The sequence below is a fragment of the Pholcus phalangioides genome, unplaced genomic scaffold, assembly GCF_987345545.1.
Source record: "Pholcus phalangioides strain wild (caught in Gottingen) unplaced genomic scaffold, Ppha-v1.0 ptg000009l_1, whole genome shotgun sequence".
NCBI lineage: Eukaryota > Metazoa > Arthropoda > Arachnida > Araneae > Pholcidae > Pholcus > Pholcus phalangioides.
In genome coordinates this window covers 3,874,739-3,902,565 of record NW_028301602.1, presented here as the reverse complement: position 1 = coordinate 3,902,565, position 27,827 = coordinate 3,874,739, and the positions used below count along the sequence as shown (strand labels likewise).

Genomic DNA, 27,827 nt, shown 5'->3' with positions numbered 1-27,827 from the left:
TTCTAAATGTATTCTGTGATCCTCATTGAATCTCGCTTTTCCCGGCATGCTGGGAAAGGAACAGACTCAAACATTTAAAAAGCTGTCTTCCCTCAATATTCACGGCATGCCGGCTAATGCGAGGGGGGGGGGAAATATGTTATACTATGAATAAGTGTGCAATAAAATAATTACAATATTTTTTTTCAGTTCAGTGAATAAGACGCCTCTTTTACAATACTTTATCATTGTGCAGAAAATGAAGATGGCGGAGAAAAGAAATGATCAAATGAGCATGTTTTTCATTATTCTGAATTTATGTGTATAACTAGGATGGAAAAATAAAAAAATAAACGGACATTTTCATTTATGTAAGGCCTATAGCTCATGTTAAAATAACAAATTCACGATGAAACGGATAATTCTTTCAGAATCACCCTGTACACAAAAATCAAGGACCATACACCTCGCTACACTTGCATTAGGGACACTAAGTACATCAAAAGTGAAAGTAAATATTGCCTAATTAAAATCGAAACAAGAGTTCCGAAAAGTACTTTTGGGACAACACATTTACCTGCAAAAGATCGATATGTCCCAGAAAAACCGGGACATATGGTCAGCCTATGTAAGAGTCGGAAATATATATATATATATATATTTTTTTTTTTGGTCAAAAAAGGGGGGGGGGGGTCGTGCTTCAAAAAGTTTACGCACCACTGCTCTAAGTGAATAATGGTGAGACAAAAAGCACAATATTCGCTTATCTGGTCATAAAAATACTGTGAAGTTGTTCCATTCAATTAATTTATAACTCAATCATGCAAATACAGCTTTTTACATGTAAATTTATACTACAAAAAGGCTCCCTACACCTTGCGCAAACAAGTAGACTATAAAATTGATAACAAAAATTTATTATCCACTTAGAGATAATTTTTACATTATACATGTTACGTTTTTCTCTAGAGAAAGTTATGTTATACTTCTATCCTTGTCTTGGGAAAGGGGAGGGGGGCGATTCCTGGCTAGAGCACATTGAGACTTGGTCGTCTCAGGTTTGGTAGGGAAAGAACTTATTATCTATGTCCTTTCCCAGGATCAAATCCATGGACCTGATGGAAGCCTTCAGGGTTGTAGATGAGCATTTTACTAATGCACCACTCAGGTCCCTCAAAAAATAATAAAATCTTTTTAAAAAATAGAAACATGAACTTTAAAAAATTATAAGAGTTTACACCCTGCAAAACTAAGATTCCCAGGCTAAGAATTGTTATTTTTATGCATTGGTATAGTTGAGCATTTACAGTGCTTCCATTTCATTCCTCAATGACTAGAGATGCACTCCAAAATTTAAATGATGGAAAAACTTAAATTGAATGTCATATGATTATTTCTGGAATTTGGTTAGTTGTCGATACACTTAGGTTCTCGAATTTTGCAATTAAATGTTCTGGAATATTAATTTCCATAAGATTATCTGTGCCAACATCATCTTCATCTCGGATAAGAATCTCTACAACGTCTTCACAAACTTGTAGTGCTGGTGGAAATGTTTCCCATTTATGAAGCTCTCTTAGCACAAAATATGCACCTTTCTGTCTCAGATACTCTCGACTTTGACGTGTTGAGCAAAGCTAAAAGTAAAAAAAAATTAACATGTGAAATCTTGGAAATGTATTTTCATATGCTTATATACTAGATCAGGGATCTTTATCCTTTTTCCAGTTGCGAGCACTGCTGTACTTATCATCAAAAAAGAGCAGTACTAGCAGTACTGATATTTGCAAAAATGTGGTTCTGAAATTATTAGCACATTAAATGTATATAAATCTCAAGAAAAGTAGTTATCGGGTAATGAGCTTATGAAATTTTTTTCATTTTGACCTCACCTTCAAGAGAGTTTCAAGAAGAATCAGTCTGAGATTTGGATCAACTTCACGTTGTTTGTCATCGCCAAGGTATTGTAAATCGATGGGTAACTTATCCATCTCATCATCATCAAATTCATCTGGTCCAGCTAATGGTAGAAGAAGAGCGGGAAGAATATCCATGTCTTCCAGAAAATACTTGAATAATCCTAAAATTTAGAAAAATAACTTTAAATACTTTGCTCAACTAATTTTAATATTTGATATTTACTTCACATGCACAAAAGAAAAATTTTCTTCCTTTTCTTAGCATAATAAATTGCCGACAAGCGATTCACAGCAAACTAACAAGTTCATTATCTACAATCGATGCTCATTTTTACAAACTCATATGGACTTGATAATTAGTTCACAAAATCGAAGGTTCTTAAATGGGAGAGACGATGAAAAAACGTGGGAAATTGAAAATGAATTAGTCATTCACCTTTATATATTGATGATTTCCATAAAAATAACTTGTTTGCTTCATCACAACATTTTGGTAAATATAAAATTTTATAAAATTGATGTAGGATAACATTCCATGCGAATCACGCTTCTCTGAAATATTTTCAGGATGGTGGAACGCTTCTGGAAAAACTTGCAGTACAAACAATCTTTTGCTGATCTTTACTTAGAAGACTCAGTGTAATTTGTTTAATCCCATACTTTTTGGCAATTGCTGTCTCTGTAAAAGTTCATACATCAATTTCTTTCAAAATACTTTTTCATCCACAGTTAAGCGCAATCTTTTTCATTTTGTTGGCATTGCAAAGAGGAAAGTAGACGAATAGTAGTTGGCTGAAATATAGTTTGATCAACTCTCCAATTAGAAATGCCTATCAATAACCTAATTTTAATTAATACCATTTTTGAAACCACCAGTTTATTCAATCGTAATGCGCAAAGAGTGAATTACAAAGAGTGAATTACGTTGTCAACGAAAATCTTCAATTCATGGTCATCGCCGCCAACAATCGAACCCTCCTTACTGGCACATGTTTGCAAAACATGTGCATGTTGGTGATGACAAATTGGTGAACATTTCTATACCTCCCTCCCTTCCTTCCTTTATTTTCCTCTTAAAATATATAGAACATCTGAATTGAAGTTTACTTTTGATTACACCGAACTCAGAGGCGGCTGGAAGAATAAAATAACTAAAAAAAATATCAGAAAAACAATGAAGTTAGTAAAACAGAGTTGATACAAATAAGAGTTCACAAAATAGAGTGGATGTTAACATTAGCGCTATGGCACGCTGTTCAGGACTGAGGACCAGTTCATAAAAAAGAGCATGTTCATAAATTGGAATTTTGTAAAATTTAGCATCCACTGTATAAGAAATGGGAACATTGCTTTTTCTTATCGGAACCCCTCAGATGGAGTGGGTGTCACTTGATTGTCATGGAGTAACTTACATTCTGAAATCAATGAGTAATACACTATGTAAATTTAAAAATATATTAACACTAGCTGATACCCGGCGACGTTGCCCGCCCCGTAAAAAATGTATATATGTATAGCTTATTAATTATTTCTTAATCAAAAAAATTTCTGCATCAAGTAAGAAAAAATTACTTTTATTTTTAAATATTTTAATTAAAATCTTCAGGCAATCGCTTGTGGATACACAATATTTTTTCTTTTTCCATCTGGTGTGTAGATGTACAAATTTTTGCTATTACCAACACGCGAACAGGTGATGAAAAGGTGTCCATGTGAAAAACAGGGCTCAAGTAAGTTGATACCTGCCACTGCTAACGACTGGCCTTGCGCTTTGTTGATTGCCATGGCAAAAGCTAAATGAATCGGGAACTGTAATCGCTTGAAAGTGAATGGCATTTTTTCGGTGATAATTGGGATACGTGGAATGAAGACTTCTTTTTTTTTTTTGTCACATCCAGTTAGAATCGTTGCTTCAATGATGCAATTGTGCAATTTCTTCACGCAGAGTCTGGTGCCATTGCAGAGTCTCGGTGTGTCCAAATTTCTTAAAAGCATTATAGGTGCTCCGACTTTGAGGGTCAAATTGTGTGGTGGCACACCCGGAATATCCAAAGGAGTTAGAAATTCTGCAGGATATAGAACTAAATGTCTGTGCCGTGTCTGTGACAGTGTCAACCAATTTGTAAGATGTGGAGTCTCCTGGAATAATTTTTAGGATTTTTTTGTTGATCTTGTTCAGACTGTCATTTTTCGGTACCAGAATCGCTCTCAGAAAGCCACTCATGATTTGGGAAGACTTTGTCTGCAAGTTCTTGAACTGAGTTTAACAACTGGCAAAACCCATTTGGGAATGTAATCAGTCCAGTGCTTGGGTCTACTGGTTGGTCAACTGATGTAAAAATGATAGCAGTGCCGAGTCATTTTGCAGTTGAACTCGCATGTTGGTGGATAGTGATAATTTTTTTAACTTCGTGCCAGAGTGTTGATGATTTGAGGCAAGCATTGAGTTCATCAGTTGGCATTGAACATTTTTATTCCCAGTTTTGTCAGCGTAGTTGTTGTTCTCTGTTGTTAGCGACGTCATACATCCAGCTTGTGTAGCGAATATCATTCAAACGCCTTTTACGCATTTTTTAAATTGAAACTACACCTCTACGATGGGCGGTTGATGAGATAAAGGCAGCATTAGCACTTACAGGACACCCTGTATATAGGCTAGGAGAAATACCCGGCGCTTCCCGGGTTTTCTGCAATTAATGGCAGGATTGGGAAAGTTACAAACCGTTATAAAGGAATAAACTGTTATAATAACAGAATAAAGGTGTGACAAACCGTTGTAAAGGCATATATATATACACATCTGAAACCCATTGTTGGAAACCACGGTAACCAAAGTAAACGTTTCGAATGTAATTGTTGAGGCCCCAAAACCATTGTTGCCCGACAGTTTTTTGCCCATTTCGGGCATTTGCCCAGCTCTGAAGATCTTTTAAAGTAGCCTACGGTTCAATCCCAGTCCTGTTTGGTATATACGCAAAATCTGGCGACGATCGGTCTAAAACTGTAGATTTGTATAAAGAACATACATACTTTCACATTTATATATAAGATAATATTTTTCATGGGGCGCCAGTTTCCCTAAAAACCCTCATACCACAATATTTCAAAACAGGCAACCAGTGTCGTTATGGCACTTGGTTTAATTAAAAAATCTATCAACATTTACAGCAGTACCATGGATTTTTGCAATAGTGGTCTAAAAGACTGCTCCAATAGTTCTAATGTTAGACCTTTAACATTCACATGAGCAGAAAGACAACTCAGTTAGAGAGTATGGTATCTGTTTAGAAGCTCTTATGAAAAGTAGAGAAAACAAAAGCTCATCAAAGAAAATAGGAAAGATTAGTCTATGCTCTCTAAAGTAGTAAACATTTTTTGTGTGTATGGACGAGTCAAGTTCATTGATCTCATAACTGAATGTTAGAGTTGGATAAAAGTGCGAGGAATGCAGCCATACTGGGCCATAAAAACTGCATAAAATGTTATATTTCACATTCTGGCTTTTATTGCTTATTAATTCTATAAAATTTACTGAAGTCTCATCAGATTAAGCATCTTACAGCTTTACAGCTTATGAAATATTGAAAAAATATCACATAAAGGGACACAAATTTATTTTTTGCACCAGGCCAAAAAATTCTTAAGCTTGGACTTGCTTTAAGGTGCCACAATGTGGTAAATAAAATATATAAAATAGTCACGTTATTTGGACACTTACTAAACATAATTCAAAAAGTATGTTTGTATATATGTAACCAACATTTCAAAATTTTAAGAGGTGTATAAAGGCTTTACTATGTATTCTGTTATAAAATACTTGTACATTAATTTTCTTTTTTAAAAAAACATACCTATATCAAAGCATATATTTTTTAGTAGTATCACTGCACCCATTCGCCTAATTTTTGATTCTGAACATGTGGTAAATGGCAAGATGTATTTGATGAAAGGATATTGATCATTAATGAATAACCTACAAAGCAAGAACATACAACAATTAATAAACAGAAGTAACCATTTTTGTGATAACTATTGATCATAACTGAATCATAAGAAGAGTATGAGAGTCCAAAATTTTCCCACCTCGAGATAATAAAGTTTTACAAAAATTTTCAGACTACAATCAGATTCAGACTTTGAGAGCCAACTAACTTTATGGCTGCTTCCACACAGTCCCCAAGGATCTGTTAATGCAGTCAATAGATTACTGAAAATAATTCATTTATGCTAACAAATTCTAATAAAGTCATTGGACAAGTACTGTTCTTTCTCTCAAGCATTTTTTTTTTGTCAGTTAGGGAATAATGAACTTTACACTCAATTGAAAAAGTAATAGTATAATATGTAGAGCAATGATAAAAAAAAAACCATGTTTTTAGTGCAGCAGGTAAGGGAATTATAGAAAAATTGAAAAGTTGGAGAATTTAAAAAAGAGAAGTGAGACGCATTAAAAGTCATCTTTCATGCAGGTGGTGGTCTTCCACAAATAGATATTTCGATAAAACCAGTTGCTTCTGTGGGTATGTATCTCTCCATCTTCTTATATCTTGAACTTTCTTCTCATTAATGGCAAAGGGTCTCTCATAGCCTTTTTCACTGGGTAGCCTTGCTCAAATCGATTTTTGACAAGTTTGAAAGTCCTGGAACACAGTCCATGAATGTAGTCAGATGTCGCCACACACTTCGGCATTTCACAGTTGTAAACAAATATTTTCTGACACAGAAAATGCATGATCTTGTTGGTTGTCCCTCATGAGATTTGGAGATTTTTTCAAATGGTAGGCCACCAATCTTTGAAATTTCTTCATGAAAGAAACCAGCTCAACTGTAACAAGTCTGGAATTTTTTCTGCTGCCAACAATCAAGTCAACATATTCACCTGAACGGTACATTCAATCATGCTTTCTTACGTTCCTTTTGATGGTACCAACATTTCTATTACAGGGGATGAATGAATGTCTACTCAAGAGAAAATAAAGGACTTTCTTGAAGCACTTTCCTGCTTGTAAAGCTACTAGCAATCACACTATGATGTGATTTCTATTTCATCCGAGGCAATCATCCAAGAATAGATGAAGCTCCTTAACAGATTCCAGAATTTTTGTGGAAATGTAGTCCTGTAGAAAAGTGAATACTGCATTCTGGCCTTTTCTTGCTTGCTCTTCGTGGTAAACATAACAGTGGTTTATATTTTCTTATATATTGTGAATTTCTGCAGTTGATGACAGTAAAATACCTCTTGCATGGGTAAGTGCTGCTATGCTAGGATTTTCTTCACTCAGATTCAAAATGCCTCTAAGCTTATTGAAAAACTTATTAGCATGTCTTTTGTGGATTATGAGTGGCACTGGCACTTCTCTCTTAGTATTGTCTTTTTTTTTTGTCCCGGATTCTTGATCCTAAGTACTCGCATTCTGAGCATATGTGCACTTCAGGTCGTCCAAATCTGAGGTTATAGGTATCATGGAAAAAAGATTGATTAGCATTCATGGTTGATTTTATTTTCGTATCGGGTGCTGCTGGATGATGATGATAAAGTGATAAGAAAAATGAGTCCGAAAGAATACTTTGCCCAAGTGCAGAGTCAGACAGATCCAAGCTTATCCTAGCGACTGAATGGGAAAACAGTACTAGTGCTGGACAGGTACTGTTCTTCCAATCATTCAAAGTCAAAACATGCCCAGAACCAATGAAGGGAAGCTCAAGTATAGTACTGCTAATACACACCATGTATGGATCTACATTTATCAAACTGATTCATTAAAAAAAATTGCAGAATTTAAACTTGTCCTTTTCTTCTCATCGATTCACCTGAATATAAATAAATTTGATAAATAATCATTGAAAATGATTAGTCCCTACAACTCCATCAATCATCTTACCACTGCACTGAATTTTCTACGAATTATATAAAACAATTAAGCAGGTGATTCCTGCTGAATTCTTGTTTGTATTTTGCAATTTTGCTACTCAGAAAGTAATTGTTATCTTACGGGAGAAAAGTTGAGAAAATCACACAATGTTTGGCGATTTATCACTTGTTATATGCCTAAAATTGGTGATTTAACAGTTGTTATTTCTCAACATTTGCAATTCAAGACTAACAATTTGGCAAAATTTTTTATTCAATACTTCTTTTTTGTGATATTAGTGTTTTTATTATTGTTGTTTGGTTGTCATTGGTGACTTGACACTCTTTATTTGGCAATTTAACGCTTGTTATTTAGCAACATTAGCAAATTAGCTTAGCCGACCACCACTGCACAATCACGAGAATCGGACAGGCTTTTGCAATGGGTATTCTTATAAAAGTTCATGATTTTCAGGGATGAAATCGGGCATGGGGAAAGTTCGAAAGTTGATTTTTTTAAAATCCATAACCTTTTCTCTATATTCATGACTTTTTCTTGACTTCTGCAACCTTTTTCTCATTTTATGACTTTTCCAAGTTGGTATATTTTTATTATGGTTATCCTTTTTATATCCTTTGTGTGAAAAATAATAATAAACGGAGGAAAAAATGTATGAAAAAAAGTGAATATTGAATATCACTGACAGTCAACTTACGTTTTTCCGCCTGCACAAGAAGAAAGATTGCCAAATAACAAGCCTAAGTAGTCATATTTCGATTTGAATTCTGTGCTGCTAAAAACGTAATGAAACATTAATTTGTTGACCATATCAGAAGACTTGAGGATAGAAAGTAGCTGGTCACACGCATCTTGACAACGAGACACATTGGCAAGCACCTGACACTTGGGTTCAATGAATAAACATTCCTTGTCATCCATTCTTTCAATAAAATATTTAGTAAATTCTGGCAACATACGAATCATAACCATTGTGCCATAAGGAACAGCAGAAATATTTATGAAGCAATTATGGGCAACTTGGCAAATTTCATGATGGCTCTCATCTGCTAGCAGCTTGTATAAAGTATGTATATAGGTATCATGAGTCACTATTAACTGCAAGCCCTCTTCGTGAGCTGATAGTCCTGCAGAGAGGAGAAAAAAATGCATGAGTAAACGGCAATGTACACAACAAAAGAAAACTCACTCGACACACACAAAAAAGGAAGTAACCTGGCAGATTTATGGCACCAGAAACTTCAATTAACATAAGTTGAACCTAGTGACAGTAGTAGTTGGCTCTAGTTTTCTGTGTTTTCCAAATTATGAGGCTCAAATGTGTGAGCAGTCTTCCCCCACTTCAGAATGCAGTGAAACCTCATTATTGTTCCGCAGAGGAATATGGACGAGGTGCATGTGTAGTTTAGTAGTAGTACAACCTCATTATAACGGCATGGACATCTCAAGAACATTCTGTGGCCCTCGGGCAAAAAGATTTTTCTGAGGCCCCTACTTGATTAAAAATACCTGTCTACCAATTTACACTTATTTTTGTGCTTAATCACAAAAAATTTAACTACAGTAGATCAGGGCTGGACAAGTGCCAGATCGCCATAGCGACTAAAAAATTGGTATTGGAGCCTAAAATTTTCTTTGTGTAGTTACTAAATTTCATGCTGAGAGCAGCACAGAATGTTTGGAATTTATAGCAGCCTATCTGCCAACATGAAAGAGTGTCACTATGCTCTGAAAAAGTCAAAAGAAGCATTATTTTTACCTTTTTCTCCGGTAAAAAATTTTTGCTGCCTAGATTTTTTTTGTGTGATTTGTCCAGCCCTGTAGTAGACTCTCTGTAATCTGTCAGACCAGGCGCGACCCAGGCTCTGTCCCTCCCGGGATATAAGCATTTTACCCATGTTGGTTGGGTTTGTTCTACTCTCTGTAATCCAGCACATATCAGACCAGAGGTACACCGGATTACTGGAAGGTCTTCAAAAAACCATGCATTCAAATCATTTTAACTACTGTACACCAGATTTTTATAAACAAAACACCATATAAAACCAAAAATTAACTGAATTTTAAATATGAATTTGGAATGTTATATATTTTATAAATTTACTGAAATGAGTTTGCATAATGAATTTGTATATTTCTTTTTCTTAACAAAAAAAGAATTATTATAAGTTACCTAGTTTTTCCCAGTACCCATTCCATCAGAGTAAAAAACAGGGGATGCAAGGGGTGAAGCATATTACTTGGCAAGGTTTCCTCAAGCTTTCCTAATAACCTCATTTTCTTGAACGAGAGTTAATGTTTCGACTGCAATGACATTGAGCACAGAAGAGAAACAACAGAGATGTAGACAAGACACCATCCCAAATGAAGGAGACAGAATGAAATTGAAGCAAAGACTGAACCGACACAATGGGTAGGGAACTTGACACAATCAATGAAAGTACAGTAGTTTAGCTATAAAAAGTCTTTATTATATATAAAATAAAAAGTCTTCAACATAGTTTGGTTGAATTGAAAAGATGTGTACACTGCATTAATCTTAATTTTTCTGGCTGGCAAGAGGTTTAAGTCAAACAGAGCATCCAAGTTTACACGAAACTACGATCAATGTTTAATCACTTGCTTGGAAAATGTTCAACTCAGATAAAAATAAGCACCCTTTATTATTATTGCAACTTTTTTAACTGTCCGTCATAAGGTACATTATAATAAGGTCCATCATAATGAGGTTCTACTGTATTTTATCATAGCAAGTAACAGACCTTAAAATGTTTAGATATTATTCAGGAAAACAAATTTACAAAATTTCTATTTCTCACTTCCCCATTGGGAAAATGCATAGCAGCACTACACATAACATTCACGAAAAAAACCACACTTTTAGGTTTCCAAAAAATAAGCAATTCTATGAAAGCTTAATGACAGTAAACCACCAAAATGATGCCAAACTAGTGTTGTGCACAATTAGTAAAATACCATATACAGGGCTGTGTAAATACATGAGTCCACCCGGGCACCTTGGGTGCATATAGAGCTTTCATCAAAAATGAGAAATTGGGTTGACTTTGAAAAGTAAATACAGAAAAAGTCTGTTATAACAAGTATACTGGGTTATAATAAGAATCTCGCTATTACAAGTAATTCAAAAGTGATTGTCAAACCAGCTAACGTTAAAGATACAAAAAATATTAGCTTCATCATCAAACATTTTCAATCCACTGCTGGATGAAGGTCTCCAAATTTTTCAATTTTACTCTGTCTCATGCTTTTGTTATCCAATTCTCTCCAGCCACTTTTCTGATTTCATCCCACCATCTTGTTTGGGGACGTCTTCTCTGATGTTCAACACCAAGCAAATACCAATCCAAAATACTTGTGGTCCATAATGTCCAGTCCATTCCCATTTTAGATGTTTAATTCTTTCCATGATTTCATATACTTTTGTTTGGCCTCTTATCCATGTGATTTGTTTTTTTATCTCTCCTTGTGATGCCTAGTATACATCTTTCCATGCTTCATTCTGCAGTCCGTAGTCTTTGTATCGTTTTGCTTGTAAGTGTCCATGTTTCAGCTTCATAAGCCAGTGCTAGTAGCACACTGGTTGAATACTTTTTTTTCAGGCATGTTGCTCATATTCATTGTGCATTTGCTTATCGCATGTATGAATAAAAATCTGAACACATTCGCTATAACAACAATGGAAATTCTTGAAAAGCATGTTTTCCTTTCCCGTTCTTCAGGGAATTATACATAAAATTTACCTGGAAAGAGAGGTTTTTTAAAGCATATCTTCACCCTATTGTTATATCGAACCACTGGAAGAATATATATATAATTATCTAGATTAACCCAGGCTCCTAGTGGTCCAATATACATTTAGAATAAAACGATGACTCATGAAAGAAAGAATCAGTTAAATTTCATTAGCATTAATATTTAATCAAATGATCATATGAAAAGAACGAGTTATATTTACACAAAATAAAAGTCAATTAGAAAAATCCATTTTACACGATATCAAATTCTGCATAATACATAAACAAAATACTGTATGTTCAATTATAATAATTTTAATTTGATGTTGGAATATCTCTCTTTTAATCACTTTTTATACCTAATTTCACCATCTCTGCCCCCTGTTAATTCCTCCTAATTTATGTTTTAACTAAACGTCTATAATTTACTAGAATTGTGGTAAGAATATCTTTCCTACCTTTTTCTCCATCCCTTCCATCACGGATGATCGCCGCTCCTGATGCTACAGTTGAAAAATGTGTTTAAAAAAAAATCTGCTCTTTCTACATTTTTTTTCAACTTGATTTCTAGTTTTCACTAATCAATCTGCTCTAATTTTTTCAAAAATTCCAAAAAGTAAAGTTTTGAGGGGTACCAACCCCCTATTTCTAATTGGTAGTCCGGCTTCAAAGAAAGATCCTTCCATTGGGTGATGAGGATTACGTAGGTACAAATAGTATTAAAATTGACATCATTGGTCAAGGTTCACCCCCTACGATCTTTCGAAGCATATGGGAGGAAGACGTTTTCTGTGGGGGGGGGGGGAGGTGTTTGTACAAAAAAAAGAAGGAAAAGAAAAGTAGAGAGGAAGCAAGAAAGTCAGAAGGCACATATTCCCAAGAAGGGATGCGTACAATAGATGAAATAAAGTCAATCGCCTGCAGGTGGCAATTACAAAGGTCAAGAGGCTTCAGTATGCAGGGAAGAGAGAGAGAGAAAAGAAGAATACGGAGTGGCTATTACGCAAACTTTGAAGGGGCCCTTTAAGTAAGTGGCCATAAAATTAAGGAGTGTTGATGGAGGCGAAAGAGTATGTTTTTTTACAATTTAAATGGCTCAAGTCCCCTTTCCCTTTTCTCTTATCATTATATTATATTGGGCTGGAAATTGGACCTCTCCCGCTTCATCTGATAGCGATGGCTATTGACGCCATAGCAATGCACATCCATCTTGCGGAAAAAGAAAAAAAAAACGAAAAAAAAAGAAAAAGAAAATATAAGTTGGGAGATTACAATACTGGCAATAAAATTATGTTTGCTCTTCAAAACATGAATGAAAATCTGGTATGTACAAATGTACATCACTTGACACAAAGGTAAGCAATGTAGGAATGCATTGAAAAGAATACTCGTACCTAGATATACTTATGCGAAAAGAAAAAATATATATATATGTAATATAAAAATTAGAAGTGAATATACATTATGTGTTGTAGATATATACATGTGCTTTGATATTGTCGTAAGTGAATTGCAGATAGATAATATAAGCAGAAATAAAAAAATATACAAAAGAGCTTTGCAAAAATCGCTGAGCATGAAATACACAGAAGCTTTTAAAAAATTTCATGAATTCATAACGTAGATTACGTATTCATCCCTTTCGATGATTTATCGGAAGTACTTTTTTTTTTTTTTTTTTTCGGAATAGCGAAGATACGTATAATTTCTTCGTATAACGTCACAAAAATATATCAATAATACGTTTAGACACAGCAACAAGAAAATCACTGTTGCATTTATCACTGAAATAAATGTAACATTAAGTGTCGCAGAACATGTTTCCCTGAAAATGCTGCGCATTGATACTAGATAAGTTACAGCACATTCATTACTCTGAACTTCAACGTACTTGTTCAGTGCCTCGAGAGTTATTAGTTCGAAAGTGTAAATTTTCAAAATCCAGCTGTACAGGAAACAAATTGGCTTGTTGTGGCTCAATCCGCACTAGACCCAATGTCAGGAATCAGTCCTCATGATGTTCCGCGTGGGTTGCACTTTGCAGCGAATGTGTATCGTAGAGAGCGTTGAATGTGTTTGTTCTTTTCACATGTCAGTCACTGAATAGAGGACGACGCTGGAGTACTGTCGAAGCGAAAATTATTAAACGAAATATTCGACCGTTCGTTCGTGTTCAGACGTGCAGTCAGTCCTGAACACTATTTGTTACACAGATGACTGAGGACAACCAAAGTGCGACACCGACGAAGCATCTCGTTCCGTAGGCGTATCCAAGAGAAATTGCACGTAAACAATTTCAGTTTATGGTGTCTGGAAATGGCAGTTCACTGTGAAGTTTGGAACACATTAGTGAAGTTAGCAAATTTCTTTGCTTGAAGATATCACTGCCACATTACTCGGTGAACCATCGCATCAACGAGTCTGAGTGATCGATGTCGTTGTCTGCTGAAAAGGAATTTGCATCGTTCGAAGGGAAAGTTTGAAACAGTTGATAACTGTCTCCTCTAAGCAGAGTTAATTGAAATTTGTGAGCGGTGTCCTGAGAGTACGGGCACATTTCACTTATGAATTATGAACGTTGAAGGGATATAGAAACATAGTATATAAACCATTTGGCAGAGAAAGAAAAAATCTTACCACAGTGTGATCATTTATAATCATTCCCAAATTAAACTTGTTTAAATGCTCAATATAAATATTATAACTCTGAGGGATTATAGATTCCAACATCAAATTATACTACACTAATACGCAGTATGTTGTATTCTTAACACAAAATTGCATATATGCTGTATGTGGATATTTACATGAAAGTACTTGCATGCGTAAGTGTACAACATTAATACTTTTGTTCCTCATGCACATTTTTAACATTTTGACAAAAATTTTTTTTTTCTTTTCCTTCACTTCCATTTTTTCTTCTTTCATAATTTCATTTTTTTTTCTTAATTCCATTTTTTTCATCCTTATTTTGTTTTGTCTTTTTTGTATACTTTCATATCCCTTTTTTTTCTCTATACTTTCATCTTTTTTCTATACGTTCAATTTTCCTTTTATAATTTCATTTTTTTTTTCTTTCATCTTTTTTTTTTTCTCATAGTCTCATTTTTTTTCTCACACTTTCATAATAACTTTTTTTTCATAATTCCATTATAACTCTACTTTGTTTTCAAGGTTTTAACAATTTTTTCTCAAATATAATAGTGCGAAATTGATTACGCATAGAAATGAACAATGTAAATGCATCCATTAAACATATACTTTTCAATATAAACATAATTTGACAGTCATTGTTGCTGAATGCTTCATCTTCTGCTTCTTTAGAAATAGAGATATGTACATATATGAATTTTTTTGTTTTTTGTTTTTGTTTTTAAATAAGGTGGGACTTGATCAAACTTGCAGTGCACTTCAATGTCTACCTCAAATTTAATTTGTGAAGGAGAGATAGTGAGTTTGAAGAAAAAATTTTGCATGAAAAAAAAAAAAGAAAATTGGAAACAAATAAGCGTTCACCGTCCAATGAGGGGCCCTTCTCACTGAACAATCAACAGCATATTTGTATCCACGACGGAATTCCAGTAATAAAAAAAAACTTATCACTGAATACGATTATAAAATTCGATGAATTAATTTTCGAATAATCGTTATAGAAATTTTAAAGAAAAATTTATATTTTCAAGTCCCATATTATTTATGTATTTACATACACAACACTTGATTAATATGTTCCAAAAGTGAAAGTGTTAATTTGTGCCGGCCGGTTAGAGCGCAAATTGTAACGATGACCAACGGAACGCTGAGGCAATAAATTACGGGACATATTATCCAGAGCAGGGGGTGCATCACTTGCTGTACTTGTGGAAGGCCTTTGGGCTTGACATCCTTGAATAGAAGATTGTGGTATTACAACGGCAGGGTTATCTGTGTTTCGAGAAGGCTCCTCGGAATAGTGCCCAGGGCTACTGCTGGGTGGGTTCCCCACCGAACGTGCGGCACTAGGAGAAATACATTGAAGCCATTGAAGGTCAGACAATTCATCGAAACTAGCGTGTGGCCTTTGTTGTACAATGGAGTCTGCCGGATTTCTACTATTCCTGTTTTCCCTAATAGTACTGTGCATATAATCCAATTCTTGACGTCTTTCTTTGAATGGGATCAACCTGTTTGCATGTACTTTAATAGGTTTTGCTTTTGGATTTCTTGTATCAATTATTGTAAAATTTACAAGATTGTGAACTGTGAGAATTCTGTAGGGACCGACGAAATTTCTTCGCTTAGGAAGCGAAGCGTGTCTATCAGCGTCGGGTTGATGCAAAAATACTAATTGGCCTAGGTGAAAATTCCTATCTTTCGCGAATTTTCGTTGGTAATTTTCCTGCCTCTCTGCTGATGTAATTAGACTTTCACGCACTTTGTTGAATGTGTACTGCAGTTGTGTTGTTTTTTGTGTGACAAAATCAGAATATGAGACACGTGTATGTGGAGTTGTCTGATTAAGAATGTCTGTTGGAAGTGTAGGGTCGTAGGAAAGATGTAAATATGCTGGCTTTTCCTGTGTTGCTTGATGAATAGTTGAATTATAAATTAATTCATAGTAATTAATGTATGCATCCCAATCAGTTGTTCCTAGTGCAAATATAGAGAGGGACTTCTTCAAGTTAGAATTTATCCTTTCACTTTGACCATTGGATTGTGGGCACATCGCCGTTGTTTGCAATTTCGTTACCCCTAAGCGACTACAAAGTGTTTTAAAAAGGTCACTCACAAAATTTGAACCTTTGTCTGATAATAATTTCTCAGGAAATCCAAAAGTGCAAGCAAAGTCAAGGAATTTCTCTGCTGTTGTTTTTGATGTTTGGTCGGGAACTGCGTACAGTTTCACAAATTTTGTGAAATGATCAATGAACGTAAGTATATAGCAGTTTCCACGTGAGGTGTTAGGCAATCTTCCGACAAAATCGCAAGAGACATATTCCATTGGTTGAGATGGAATAAAATGACGTTGCAATGGAACAGGTGGTACTCTACGAGGAGATCGGAAAGATATGCAATGCGTGCAAGATTCTACGTAATGTTTTGTATCTGTGTATAAATTATCCCAGAAATACTTCTCTTTAATGGCGTGGTATGTTTTTAAGTGTCCAAAGTGTGTCAAGTGGTTGGCTGCAAGAATGTGTGGCTTGAACTTGTTAGGTATAACTATTTGTAGTATGATCTTCTGACCCCCTGAGCGAGTGATAATCCCTTTGTGCATAAGAAGACCATTCGATAGGACATACTTAATCCTGAGCTTTGAGTGTTGAGTGTTATCGTCTTCTAATGTAGAGATTATGGTTGACAATTTAGGATCTTCGCGCTGAGCCAACTTTATCTCCTCTATGGTAGGTAAAGTGATCTGTACTGTATTCACATGAAAGTCGCGTGAAAAAATATCGGCGACTTGGTTTTCCGAAGATTTGATTAATTCAAAATCATAATTAAATTCTGAGAGAAATGCAAACCATCGAGTGACTCTGCTTCCTGGTGAATCCCATTTCGATAATTTGGTCAAAGCAGCATTATCACACCTAATAGTGAAATGTCTACCATACAAATAGTACTTGAATGCTTTTACAGATTCCACAATGGCCATTAATTCTTTTTCCATAATAGTGTATCGAATTTGTGTGGGATTTAACTTCTTGGAAAAATATGCAATTGGATGTATGACATTAGAATTGTCTATCCTCTACCAATCATTCATCACTTACTGGAAATGCTACGGGGATCTAATCTTTTTTGCTCCCTTGATCTATCATCATCTTTTTGGCAGATTCCTTTGAAACCCGAGGATCGTGACATGACAACATTTAGCTCTCCATTTGGCTCGTTCCGTTACAAAACTATGCCTCAAGGCTTGAATGCTAGTCCGGAAACATTTTCCAATCTTTCAGATCAACTTTTAGCTCCTCTTTCGGATTTGAAAATTGCCAACTATATTGATGATTTTTGCTTGGGTGCCGACAATGTCTCACAAATGCTCTACAAATTGAGAAAACTATTCGAGAGGTTCCGCTATTTTGGTTTGACACTTAATCCAGCTAAATGTTCATTTCTTGTTCCTCAGATCGAATTCCTAGGTCATACTTTGAACAGTTCAGGCATTCGCCCCATTGAGACAAACATTAGAAAGATACAAGACTTTCCAGTTCCCAACACCGTACGGAAAATTCGCCGTTTTATTGGGCTGGTTGGGTATTACAGGCGTTTCATACAAAATTTTTCAGATATTACGGCACCTATTACTAACCTCACTAGAAAGAGTAGAAAATTTCATTGGACTCAAGAGGCCCAGAATGCTTTTGACATTCTAAAACAAAAACTTTCGCAACCTCCACAGGTGGCAATTACAAAGGTCAAGAGGCTTCAGTATGTAGGGAAGAGAGAGAGAGAAAAGAAGAATACGGAGCGGCTATTACGCAAACTTTGAAGGGGCCCTTTAAGTAAGTGGCCATAAAATTAAGGAGTGTTGATGGAGGCGAAAGAGTATGTTTTTTTACAATTTAAATGGCTCAAGTCCCCTTTCCCTTTTCTCTTATCATTATATTATATTGGGCTGGAAATTGGACCTCTCCCGCTTCATCTGATAGCGATGGCTATTGACGCCATAGCACTATTCATACGTGTTTATAAAGGGGCATGCCAGTACCTTCCCCATAGATAAGTAGACTACATTGTTATGATGATTTTGATTAAAAATTAAAATTGCTATTAATTACTTTTTAAATTGAAATTAACTCAGGGGGTAGGCCGTGAAGAAAGAGGGCGGGTTCCAACTTCACCCCGGTTCACATTTATATATTTATATTTACCATTACCTTTAACAAACAATTATCAATATACATAGACAGAGTCAAACATCTAAACACAATGAGTCACCAAAACAACAATTAGAATATAAATCATGACATTTTTAATGAAAAGAAAAACAAAATGATATGCTATTAAAGGGAGGAACATTTAATTTTTTTAGCACCCTCATGTCAAACATTTAAGTGAGAAAATTTCTTCAACCCAAAAAAGGGGGGAGGTAGAATCTGCAATGTGAAGCGGACAGTCAAATAAATTTACATTTCACTTACTAATGATCTGGATCAGTCACTGGGGAATTCCAGCGAAGACTAGCTCCTCCAGGGAGAGCCAAGGAAGTGGTTAGTATGGGTAACGGTTCAGCAGGATCAACAACCGGTAGGAGTAGAGTCGACGATGTATCCAGGCGGTGGGGAAAAGGACAGGTCACATGCAGGTTCCTACAGTCAAAGCAGAAGAGTACTGCTCTGGCCCCGGCATGGACCACTCAGCAACCCAATGAATGAATGAACGCCAGGGGCTCTGCCACTGGACTTATCCCGTTGCAGAGACCTCTTCCAGCCCAGCTTCGTCACAGATTCTGGAACAAAGTGAGTGCACCTAACAGTCTGAGTGTGTAGCTAGTGTTGTGCTTGATATTTAAGTGCTGCCATCTGAATATTCCCCACAAATGTACTTCAAATTGTGAGTGAAGTGTAATGATTGAATATTAGTTACGTTGTAGGCCTGTTGCTCTCTGTGGCAAGACTTTTTAACGGGGAGATCGGCTCGCATTCGTGCCTTGAAGTTGGAAACCACAGAAAACCAACTTCAGCCGACCACCACTGTGGCGCCAGTGGGATTCAAACCCCACTCAGCAACCCAGGAGATGATGGAAGTGACTGGGAGCTGGGGCAAAGTAGCAACTGGTGTGGCGCCAGGATGGACCACTCAGCAACCTGGAGGTGATAACATGACTGGGAGCTGTGGCGATGTAAAGACTGGCTGGACCCCAGCGTGGGGCTGCTTGCAAATCCAACCATATCATTCGAGGAACAAGATGGGACCTTGGTTTGGTCCTCCAGTATGTTCAGGCGATAGCCCAGTAAACCTTAGATGGCATTTCTCCCTTCTTCGAGAACAATGGGAAAAAGCCCAGATTCCCCCACTACTCTGGGTTCTTGGTGCACTTTCGGTCGTTTATTGGCGGCAGAAAGATCAGCTAACCAGTTCAGGTCAGTGAGTGACAGCTCGTCCAGGGTACCACTCCCTTTCTCCTCCGAAACGAGATGGTGGGAACAAGGTGAGAAAAAGTTATCAGAGGGAGAAAAAAAAAATTTGGTTCCGAACAGAAAAAGCATGTTTGGACATGAACTGAGTGGTGGCAATGGATTTTTATAAAACTTCTCATTGAAATTATGGGTCGAATGACCTGAAATTTCACATACTTGGGTTCTTTGATTTATTTTCAATCCTATCATTCATAAAGTAGGGAAACAGAGTTAAGAGGGCAAAAAATGTATTTTAATCTTGCACGTGGTCAATCTATTATGGAGCCAATGAAGGTAATTAATGAGTGATCAATTATGGATTTTACATGTAGGCCACAAGTTTTGATGGGGATGTTTATTTGTGAACATGTGAATAAGTCACAAATGACATAACAACAAAAATAAAGACACTTTTCACCATCAATGAAACATATAATAAGATAATTGCAAAAATAATAATAATAGTAATTAATGAGTGTCCATGTAGTGTTTGTTTTTAAGTGTGGGCCACACATATCAAGAGGGAGATTTTATGTGTGTATGATGAACGAGTGATAATTATAATAATCATAGCACATTTTCCTTCAATTTTAATGTAATATATCAAAATAATAATAATTACTTTTTCACAACTTCATCCATATACATATAGCTGGGCAAAATTGCAAGTCTCAATGTTTCAAATTTTCATCAAATTCCATTCCATGTTATTCCTACATTTATAATATTTTAATTTTCCCAATTCTCCATAACAACATGCTGTATCTTTTTATTATATATATATATAAGAGGTGGAAAACCTATAATTTTATCTGTAGGTGTGATTTTGAGCCAACATTAGATTAAATGTCATTCCAAAAATTATGAAAAAATATCATTGTACAAAGATTTATCGTTATATCAAGTATTGATGGAGATTTCACTGAACTTAGATCAATTGCATATCTGATGATGTGTATTACATTTTGATTTCATACCATTCAATATGTGTATATAAAAAGAAAAGAAAAAAAACCAGCACAAATGAGTTTTCCAGTTTTGGATATTTTTTCTTCCTATTTTTTTTTTATTTCTGCAGAAAATAAATAATATAAAAAAAAAACTTTAATAAACTCACCCAGTATATACCTTAAAGCATCGTATTTCAAATTGGATGGAGTTCTTTCACTGCACAATAAGGTGGATAATTCGGCACTTGGATCTGACATTTCATAAATCTGATAGCTACCTGGAAAGTATGAGTTATTATCATTCACAACGAAAAAATTATTGAAATTTTCAAAACCTGATTAATGACAAATACAAGACTTTTCAGACTTCAAATTCTGTGATGAGTGTTAATGAAATAGGTGTCATGCAAATTGTTAAATTGGCAAAGCAGAACAAGTACTCAAGATAAGAGCTTGAAAAATACAAAAAGACATTAGGCACCAGCAAAACTTTTTAGGAGCAAAGCACAGATTGATTCTTCAGAAATGGCGATCTTGCACTTGCAACATTGTCTATTTTGTTTTTAGTGATTGCACATGCATTTTTCGTGGCTGTTGTGGTTCTTAATTGTTGAGTACTATTTAAGTTGACAGTACTCCAAGAAAGAAAACTTTTGGCCCGGTGATCATATTAGTGGGGTACCATTTTTGAGTTGTTACAGTGTCCGCAACAACCCTTTGTGTGTCGGTGAGTAATTCTCCTGAATAAATATGTACTACAGCATTTTAACCGAAACAATCAAGTCACAAAGAACGAAAAGAATATGTCAACACACAGAGGTCTAAATTACTTTAAGTTATTTAATTCTTAATTCATATAACCAAAAACAAAATACCAAAACAAAACAATGATGCTGAAATACCTTACTTTACTTATCGAAAAATTAAAATTTATTTGGGTGCAAAACAAAAAAAACTAAATATTGCTCCAGTTTGGTTTTAGCCCAACCACTCAACAAAATTTGAAAGAGAAAATTTACTCACTATCTCCCATATTAAGGTCACTTCATTCTTGACAACCGGATTTCGATGAACAGTTCCCTTTAACTTGAACACTCAGTACGGACAGTTCGTTATTTCATGTCATCCTTAGACGGGCGAATCTGCTTGGCGAATTGAACGATTAATGTCCTCTGTATCTGCTGAAGCGACGGTCCGTGCACATGCTTTACGATGTCGAAGCATCAAAGTTCTCCATCTGTACTACCACTCGGGGTAGTGTGGTCGAAGTTCCATCCTTGGACTGGACTGCAAGAGACAGCTGCTGGGCTTCATCTTTCTGGCATGACAGTAAACCTTCCTTCCTGGATCAGTTGGGAGCAACTGATATGACGAGACGATGCTTCATACTGTTTTTTTTGAGCTTACATCTTCAAGTAAAATGTTACGACTTTTGGCAGTTCAGAACTAAATAGGGGTTTTAGGGACTTCTTTGAGGGACTTATGAGTTTCGGGGGAATCTTCAAGTTACGTGGGGGGGGGGGATTCTTGAACGGCGGGACCACTCTTTCTCGTACAACTGGTCCCGATGAACTGCACGCCTCCAAAGTTTTTCTGTGATAATATGTAAATTGAGTGATGGGCGGGGCTTGAGAAAGCGCACCCTCTAATTCGTCGCGCAAACTGCGTCATCCAAAATTTTACCCAATTGTATCCCGAGGCGCGAACACAAACATGAAACCAAAAGAAAAACATCTTCTCTCAATAATACAGGGTCGATTTAAGAAAATGAACGGCTTTCAGCAAAGGTTATAATGATAACAATAATTTTCAATATAAGATTTCCGGATTAAATGCACAAATATTCATCAAAATCAAAAAACATTAACATCATTGTGTGGGGAAAAAAAATTAGCTTTCCAACGATATGTGACATCATATATAAATATTCTTGTTTCGCGACATGCCGAAAATTTAAATCCAAACAAAGGAAATTCTTAAAAAAATTCAAATTCAACACTTTCTCGATGACAGAGAATAATTTCAAGCATATATAACATTATCTCAAAAGTTTCTCTCCCTCAAAATATTTTACAACACAAGCCTTTTTTTTTCTTCTTCAAAGCATTGGAATCAGCGGAGAGAAAAGGGGGAAAAAAATAAATTTTCAAAATTGAAATACTCACACGGTCTCAAAATTATTTAACTCTGGATTAACAAAAATGTTTGTTTCCCTTATTTAAAAAAACATCGACTCAGAATATACAAAAGGCGAAAAATCGGCTTTTCAAGTATAAAAAAAAATATATACAACAGATTACGAACAAGTGAGAGAGAAAAAAAAAAGAAAAGGAATCTTATCTTCCATTTACACGTACGGGAGGCATTCGCGTTCGTGCGGCAACAAGAAAAACTGACTCATCAAGATGGCGATAATATCTTTGATTATCAGTGGATCATTAGGTGTGTCTCTCTCACAAAAGAAAGAATATATTATTCAAAAGAACACGCATTTTCTTGTTCAATTTAACTCGAAATTTCTCAAAATTCTACAGGAAGAATCAGAAAAATTCAAGGAATTTGTTGTTGAGTCAAAAGATTGAGATGTCAAAGCAAAGCATTTAATATTTAGGATTTTCCGACAAACACATACAGTGTGATGCATAGAGAGTGTGTGTCCACTCTATACAAACGATCTGTGGTTCAGATCTTGGGCATTTTATGAATATCAGACGGAATGATAACACAAGAGGAAAGGAACTAGACAACCACGAAATTCGGTTCAGCTTTCCACAATAATATAAAGACAGAAGCTCAAATATTTTCCACGCGACAAACACAATTATATTTACATTTAGCAAATTTCACTTATTTGGCATGACAATTCTGGGTTGAAAATATGTCAGGCTTCTTTGTCAAAGGGGGGGGGGGAAAGTGTTCTACTTTCCCCACCGTGACATGGCATTCAATCCTTTTGAGGCTTGCGATATTACATATAAAAAGAAATCTGTTCCATAAATTTCATTTAACTACGCAAAATGCTTCCCGTTTTAAAACGGGGGGGGGGGAACACCCCAAAGGCAATCAAAAATTAAAATATTTTAGTAAATAAACAAATCTTGCAAAATTATTTTTACGCTATATTTTTGATTCCGGCTAATTTACAATGCTCTCTGAAGGTAAGTAACTGAAATTTTTGTGTAAGGGGCCGTTCAAGTATTACGTCATCATCGATGGGGTTTCCGATTTGCTGACTTTTGATGACAAGGGGAGGGGGGGGGATTTGAATAATGCTTACGTCATCAACCACCCCTTATGAAAATATGAGTTGGATTCAGAGGGGCAGAGCTGATGACGAAATTTTTCTGGCAAGGGGGGGGGGGGGGGTAAAGGGTCAAAAATAGCTAAAAATTTGCTTACATAATACTTGAACGGCCCCTAAGATAATCTTATACGCTTCATCATATCTTAATGATATATATTACCAGAGAGTAATATCATTTAGGTGATTATCAATATACAGAGGATATAACATAGGACTTTCTTTGTATGTTTACTGACATCATCATGATCATGCCCCTCCCCACTTAAGTGGGACAATAGTGTTCCAGAAAATGTCTCTTCCCACAAGTTATTGAAATGAGTAAAGGATATAGGCGTACGCAGAATTTTCTCGAGGGGGGGGGGGTTTCAGATTTTTTTCCTGCAAAATAACACTATAATCTTGGCTCAAGGGGAGGGGGTTAGATACCCCAAACACCCCCCCCCCCACTGCGTACACCGATGGTAAAGGATGATACAAAATGCAGGACGTCACAGATTTATTTAGAGCAGCTATTTACTTTAAATATACAAACTAGACACAGGGGATCCCAGAAAGACCGCTTCTCAAGCATATACAAGAGTTTTTTGTCTTCTCTCTCTCTCTCAACTACTAAGTTTCACTTTGGTAGGTGCTTTTATAGAGGTGAAGAAAAGTTGAGAACTTTACCATTTCCATAAGATTGAGTTTTTTCCTTTTCTTTCGACAAATTTTTCTTTGCGCCATATAGTCACAAAATCATTAGAGCTGTCGCTAAACTCCCAAATTTGGCAAGATTTACAGAGAAATGCATTAATTTTCATTTTTACAAAAGACTATTATTTACAGACGAAAATAACTGATAAATAAGAACTATTTACATAATTTTCATAACAATGGATGAAAGTTTTGGTATTCTAATTATTTTTGTTACCAACTACAATAAATTTCTTGGTTTTAGACACAACTGTTGCGACTAAAATTTGAAAAAATTACTTTTCCACATTTTATTAAAATTTAAGAAATTTGCCAAAGGATAAAGAAAGCGCTGACTTTTTGAAATACAGTCAACACTGGTTTTTGTAAAATTGAAAGTGCATAAATGGGAAAGACATTCAAAGAAATTCCATATTGTTCAGGACCAGAGGAGGAGTTGGCAAACTAAATATTCTATGTTAGATGTTGATATTAAATGATTATGTCATTTTTATGAGTTCAATATTTGAATATGACATTGAACGATGTTGAATTTTCTAGGTCTAATTATATCGCCTAATTTCTATAATGATTGATATCAAACGTCATTCAGTATGATATAGTTTGATGGTGAATTCGCTACATCTAACTATAGACAAAACTACACCATTTTTATGTAGTTCTATATCGGAATGCAACAGAGAAAATTCTGTTGTTTTTCTCATTGTGCTACTGGGGTACCTCCTAAATATTACCTGTCTAGGAAGTATTGGACTCATGGCCCCCATAATATATGGCCCCTGTCAGCCCCACAACAGTAGGACTGACAGGGCTCAAGCCCTGGAGCCTGGGATCACTCTCACCAGTTTTTTGTTTCTGCATGCATAGAGATGCAAAATTCTCAAGAATAATCTTTCGGAAATTCACATCAAGGAGAATATTCGAGAATATTCTCTGGTAGGACTACTATTATAAATAACTTGAGAATATTATTATTACTGATGAGAATATTCTCCTGTTATTTATAATATAGTTACATATAATATCCTTAAGAATATTCTCTGGAAGGACTACTTTCATAAATTACTGGGGAATATTCTTATAGAAAATAATAAGAACTACTCTGAAGTTATTAATAGTAGTCCTTCCAGAAAATATTCCCGAATATTCTCCTTAACGAGAATATTCTTCAGTTACTGAAGTCTTTCCAGAGAATATTCTTCAGTTACAGAAATCTTTCCAGAGAATATTCTTCAGTTACAGAAATCTTTCCAGAGAATATTCTTCAGTTACAGAAATCTTTCCAGAGAATATTCTTCAGTTACAGAAATCTTTCCAGAGAATATTCTTCAGTTACAGAAATCTTTCCAGAGAATATTCTTCAGTTACAGAAATCTTTCCAGAGAATATTCTTCAGTTACAGAAATCTTTCCAGAGAATATTCTTCAGTTACAGAAATCTTTCCAGAGAATATTCTTCAGTTACAGAAATCTTTCCAGAGAATATTCTTCAGTTACAGAAATCTTTCCAGAGAATATTCTTCAGTTACAGAAATCTTTCCAGAGAGTATTATCGTAGTCCTTTGAGAATATATTCTCTGTCCCTGTCTCTCTTTCCGTCAAGAAGATGGGAATATTGAAGTTTGTAGACACCACAATATTAAAGTTTGAAAGCAGGAAAATTAAACCAATAGGGCTCATTTGCACAACTTTTAAAGAAATGTGTGTGATAGAAATTTTAAGTGTATGTACAGTGAAGAAAACAACAGTTCTGTATCTTAGAATGAAGGTGATTATATAAGAATAGCTTCCTTTACCAATCAACTTTGATTTAATTTCTTTTGTTGTGAACTTTTCTGAAAATTTATCTAATTTTAAAATAATTTTTTAAGTTTTAATCTAAAGGTTGCTAAAATCTTTATAACCAAACTTTTAAAACCTCTCATCATGACCTGGAGAATATTCTTGAACTAAAAGTTATCATTGGGGGGTGATTATACCAAAAATTGTTTTGTTGTAAATGTTTCAGGCAATGAAAACTGATTTATATTTCACAATATAAACAAAATTAGTAAAAAAATTTAAATTATTTAAAAGAAAAATGAATATTCTCAATTATTCCCCAATTTTTACATCCATTCATAGTCAATTCAATAGTCATTCTCAAAATATTCTTGTTCTCCGAGAATATTCTCCCCTCACATCTCTATGCATGCTATAAATTTACTATAGAAGAGCCTAAAAAAGTCAGACTTGGGGCCAGGAGAGACTTAAGCAGGTGCGAAGGGTGTGGCCACCTCTGGGTAGCAAAATTTTATGGGCTGCAAAATGGAATAAAACTACTTTGATTATATTTTGACTGCTTAAAACTTCTTAACAAAGTAATCGCTCAAAATTCTGTCCAATCCCCTGAATCTCTCTAACATCAGATATTGAACCCACTTAGTCCCTGGCCTAGTTTTTACAGAACCCCGAATGACTCTTTACTTTATCCGAATGATTATTATTGAATATAAATGTTCTTATTGCCCATGAAACAGGGCCTTCCCAAAACATAGGGCCCACTCAGGGGGCAACCCGGAGGCTTCAAGTGCATCGTGATGATGAGATTCAATACCATGATTTTCTGCAAGTATAAAAATTTATATGCTGATGCTTCAAGCTAGGTAGGGAGCCTAAAAACTGAAAACAGCCCTACCATTACATAATCATTTAATAGTCTTTCTCAGGTGCCAATGATAACCTAACGTGCATCAGGGAGGCCCATGCACACGGGGGATTATGGAAAAACTGTTTACAGGGCCGCAAAATACATACTCAAGCCCGTCCCTGCTTTAGGATGTGGGACCATGTTCGCACTGACAGGCCCTGAGATGATTCTCGACACTTTGTTTTCTCACACTACGAAATTTAGCATGGGGGGGGGGGGGAAGCGACAACCAAAGATCTCAGTGTAGGGGCCACGCGAAATACATTTCAAACACACACACACACAAGGTATCTGATCTCCGTAGTGGCCAAACAATTTTTCACATGCTTCAAACATAATTAATTAATCGACTATTTGATACAGTGGAATATAGATAAAAAGTTAATAGTTATTAATCACATACAAAAACACATATTACTTATAATAGTAATAATGATAGTACTTATAAAGAGGCTTGGGAAAAAACAAATAAAAAAACTACAGTAGCACGCTCAAAAAGCAGTTGTAAACAATGATGGAAACACGGTATAGCGTTTCTCACCTTTTTCTTTTGTGACCTAATTTCTG

At 35.4% G+C, this 27,827-nt stretch overlaps 1 protein-coding gene across 3 annotated transcripts; it reads right to left on the bottom strand.

Annotated features, from left to right (window-relative positions):
• Nucleotides 1-880: 880 nt before the first annotated feature.
• On the bottom strand, nucleotides 881-27,786 carry LOC149081642 (co-chaperone protein HGH1 homolog). 3 transcript variants are annotated; one of them, XM_089237058.1, is made up of 6 exons: nucleotides 27,703-27,786; nucleotides 20,743-20,853; nucleotides 8,466-8,895; nucleotides 5,750-5,871; nucleotides 1,872-2,059; nucleotides 881-1,616 (listed from the first exon to the last, which is right to left on the bottom strand). In XM_089237058.1, exons 2-6 carry the CDS (start codon nucleotides 20,831-20,833, stop codon nucleotides 1,362-1,364), a joined length of 1,086 nt encoding a protein of 361 aa, XP_089093184.1. In that variant the 5' UTR covers nucleotides 20,834-20,853; nucleotides 27,703-27,786; the 3' UTR covers nucleotides 881-1,361. The 3 variants fall into 3 exon arrangements, with proteins under 3 accessions (XP_089093184.1, XP_089093185.1, XP_089093183.1); XM_089237059.1 differs by having other exon boundaries at nucleotides 27,679-27,773; XM_089237057.1 differs by lacking the exon at nucleotides 27,703-27,786 and adding an exon at nucleotides 21,599-22,151.
• Nucleotides 27,787-27,827: the final 41 nt, after the last annotated feature.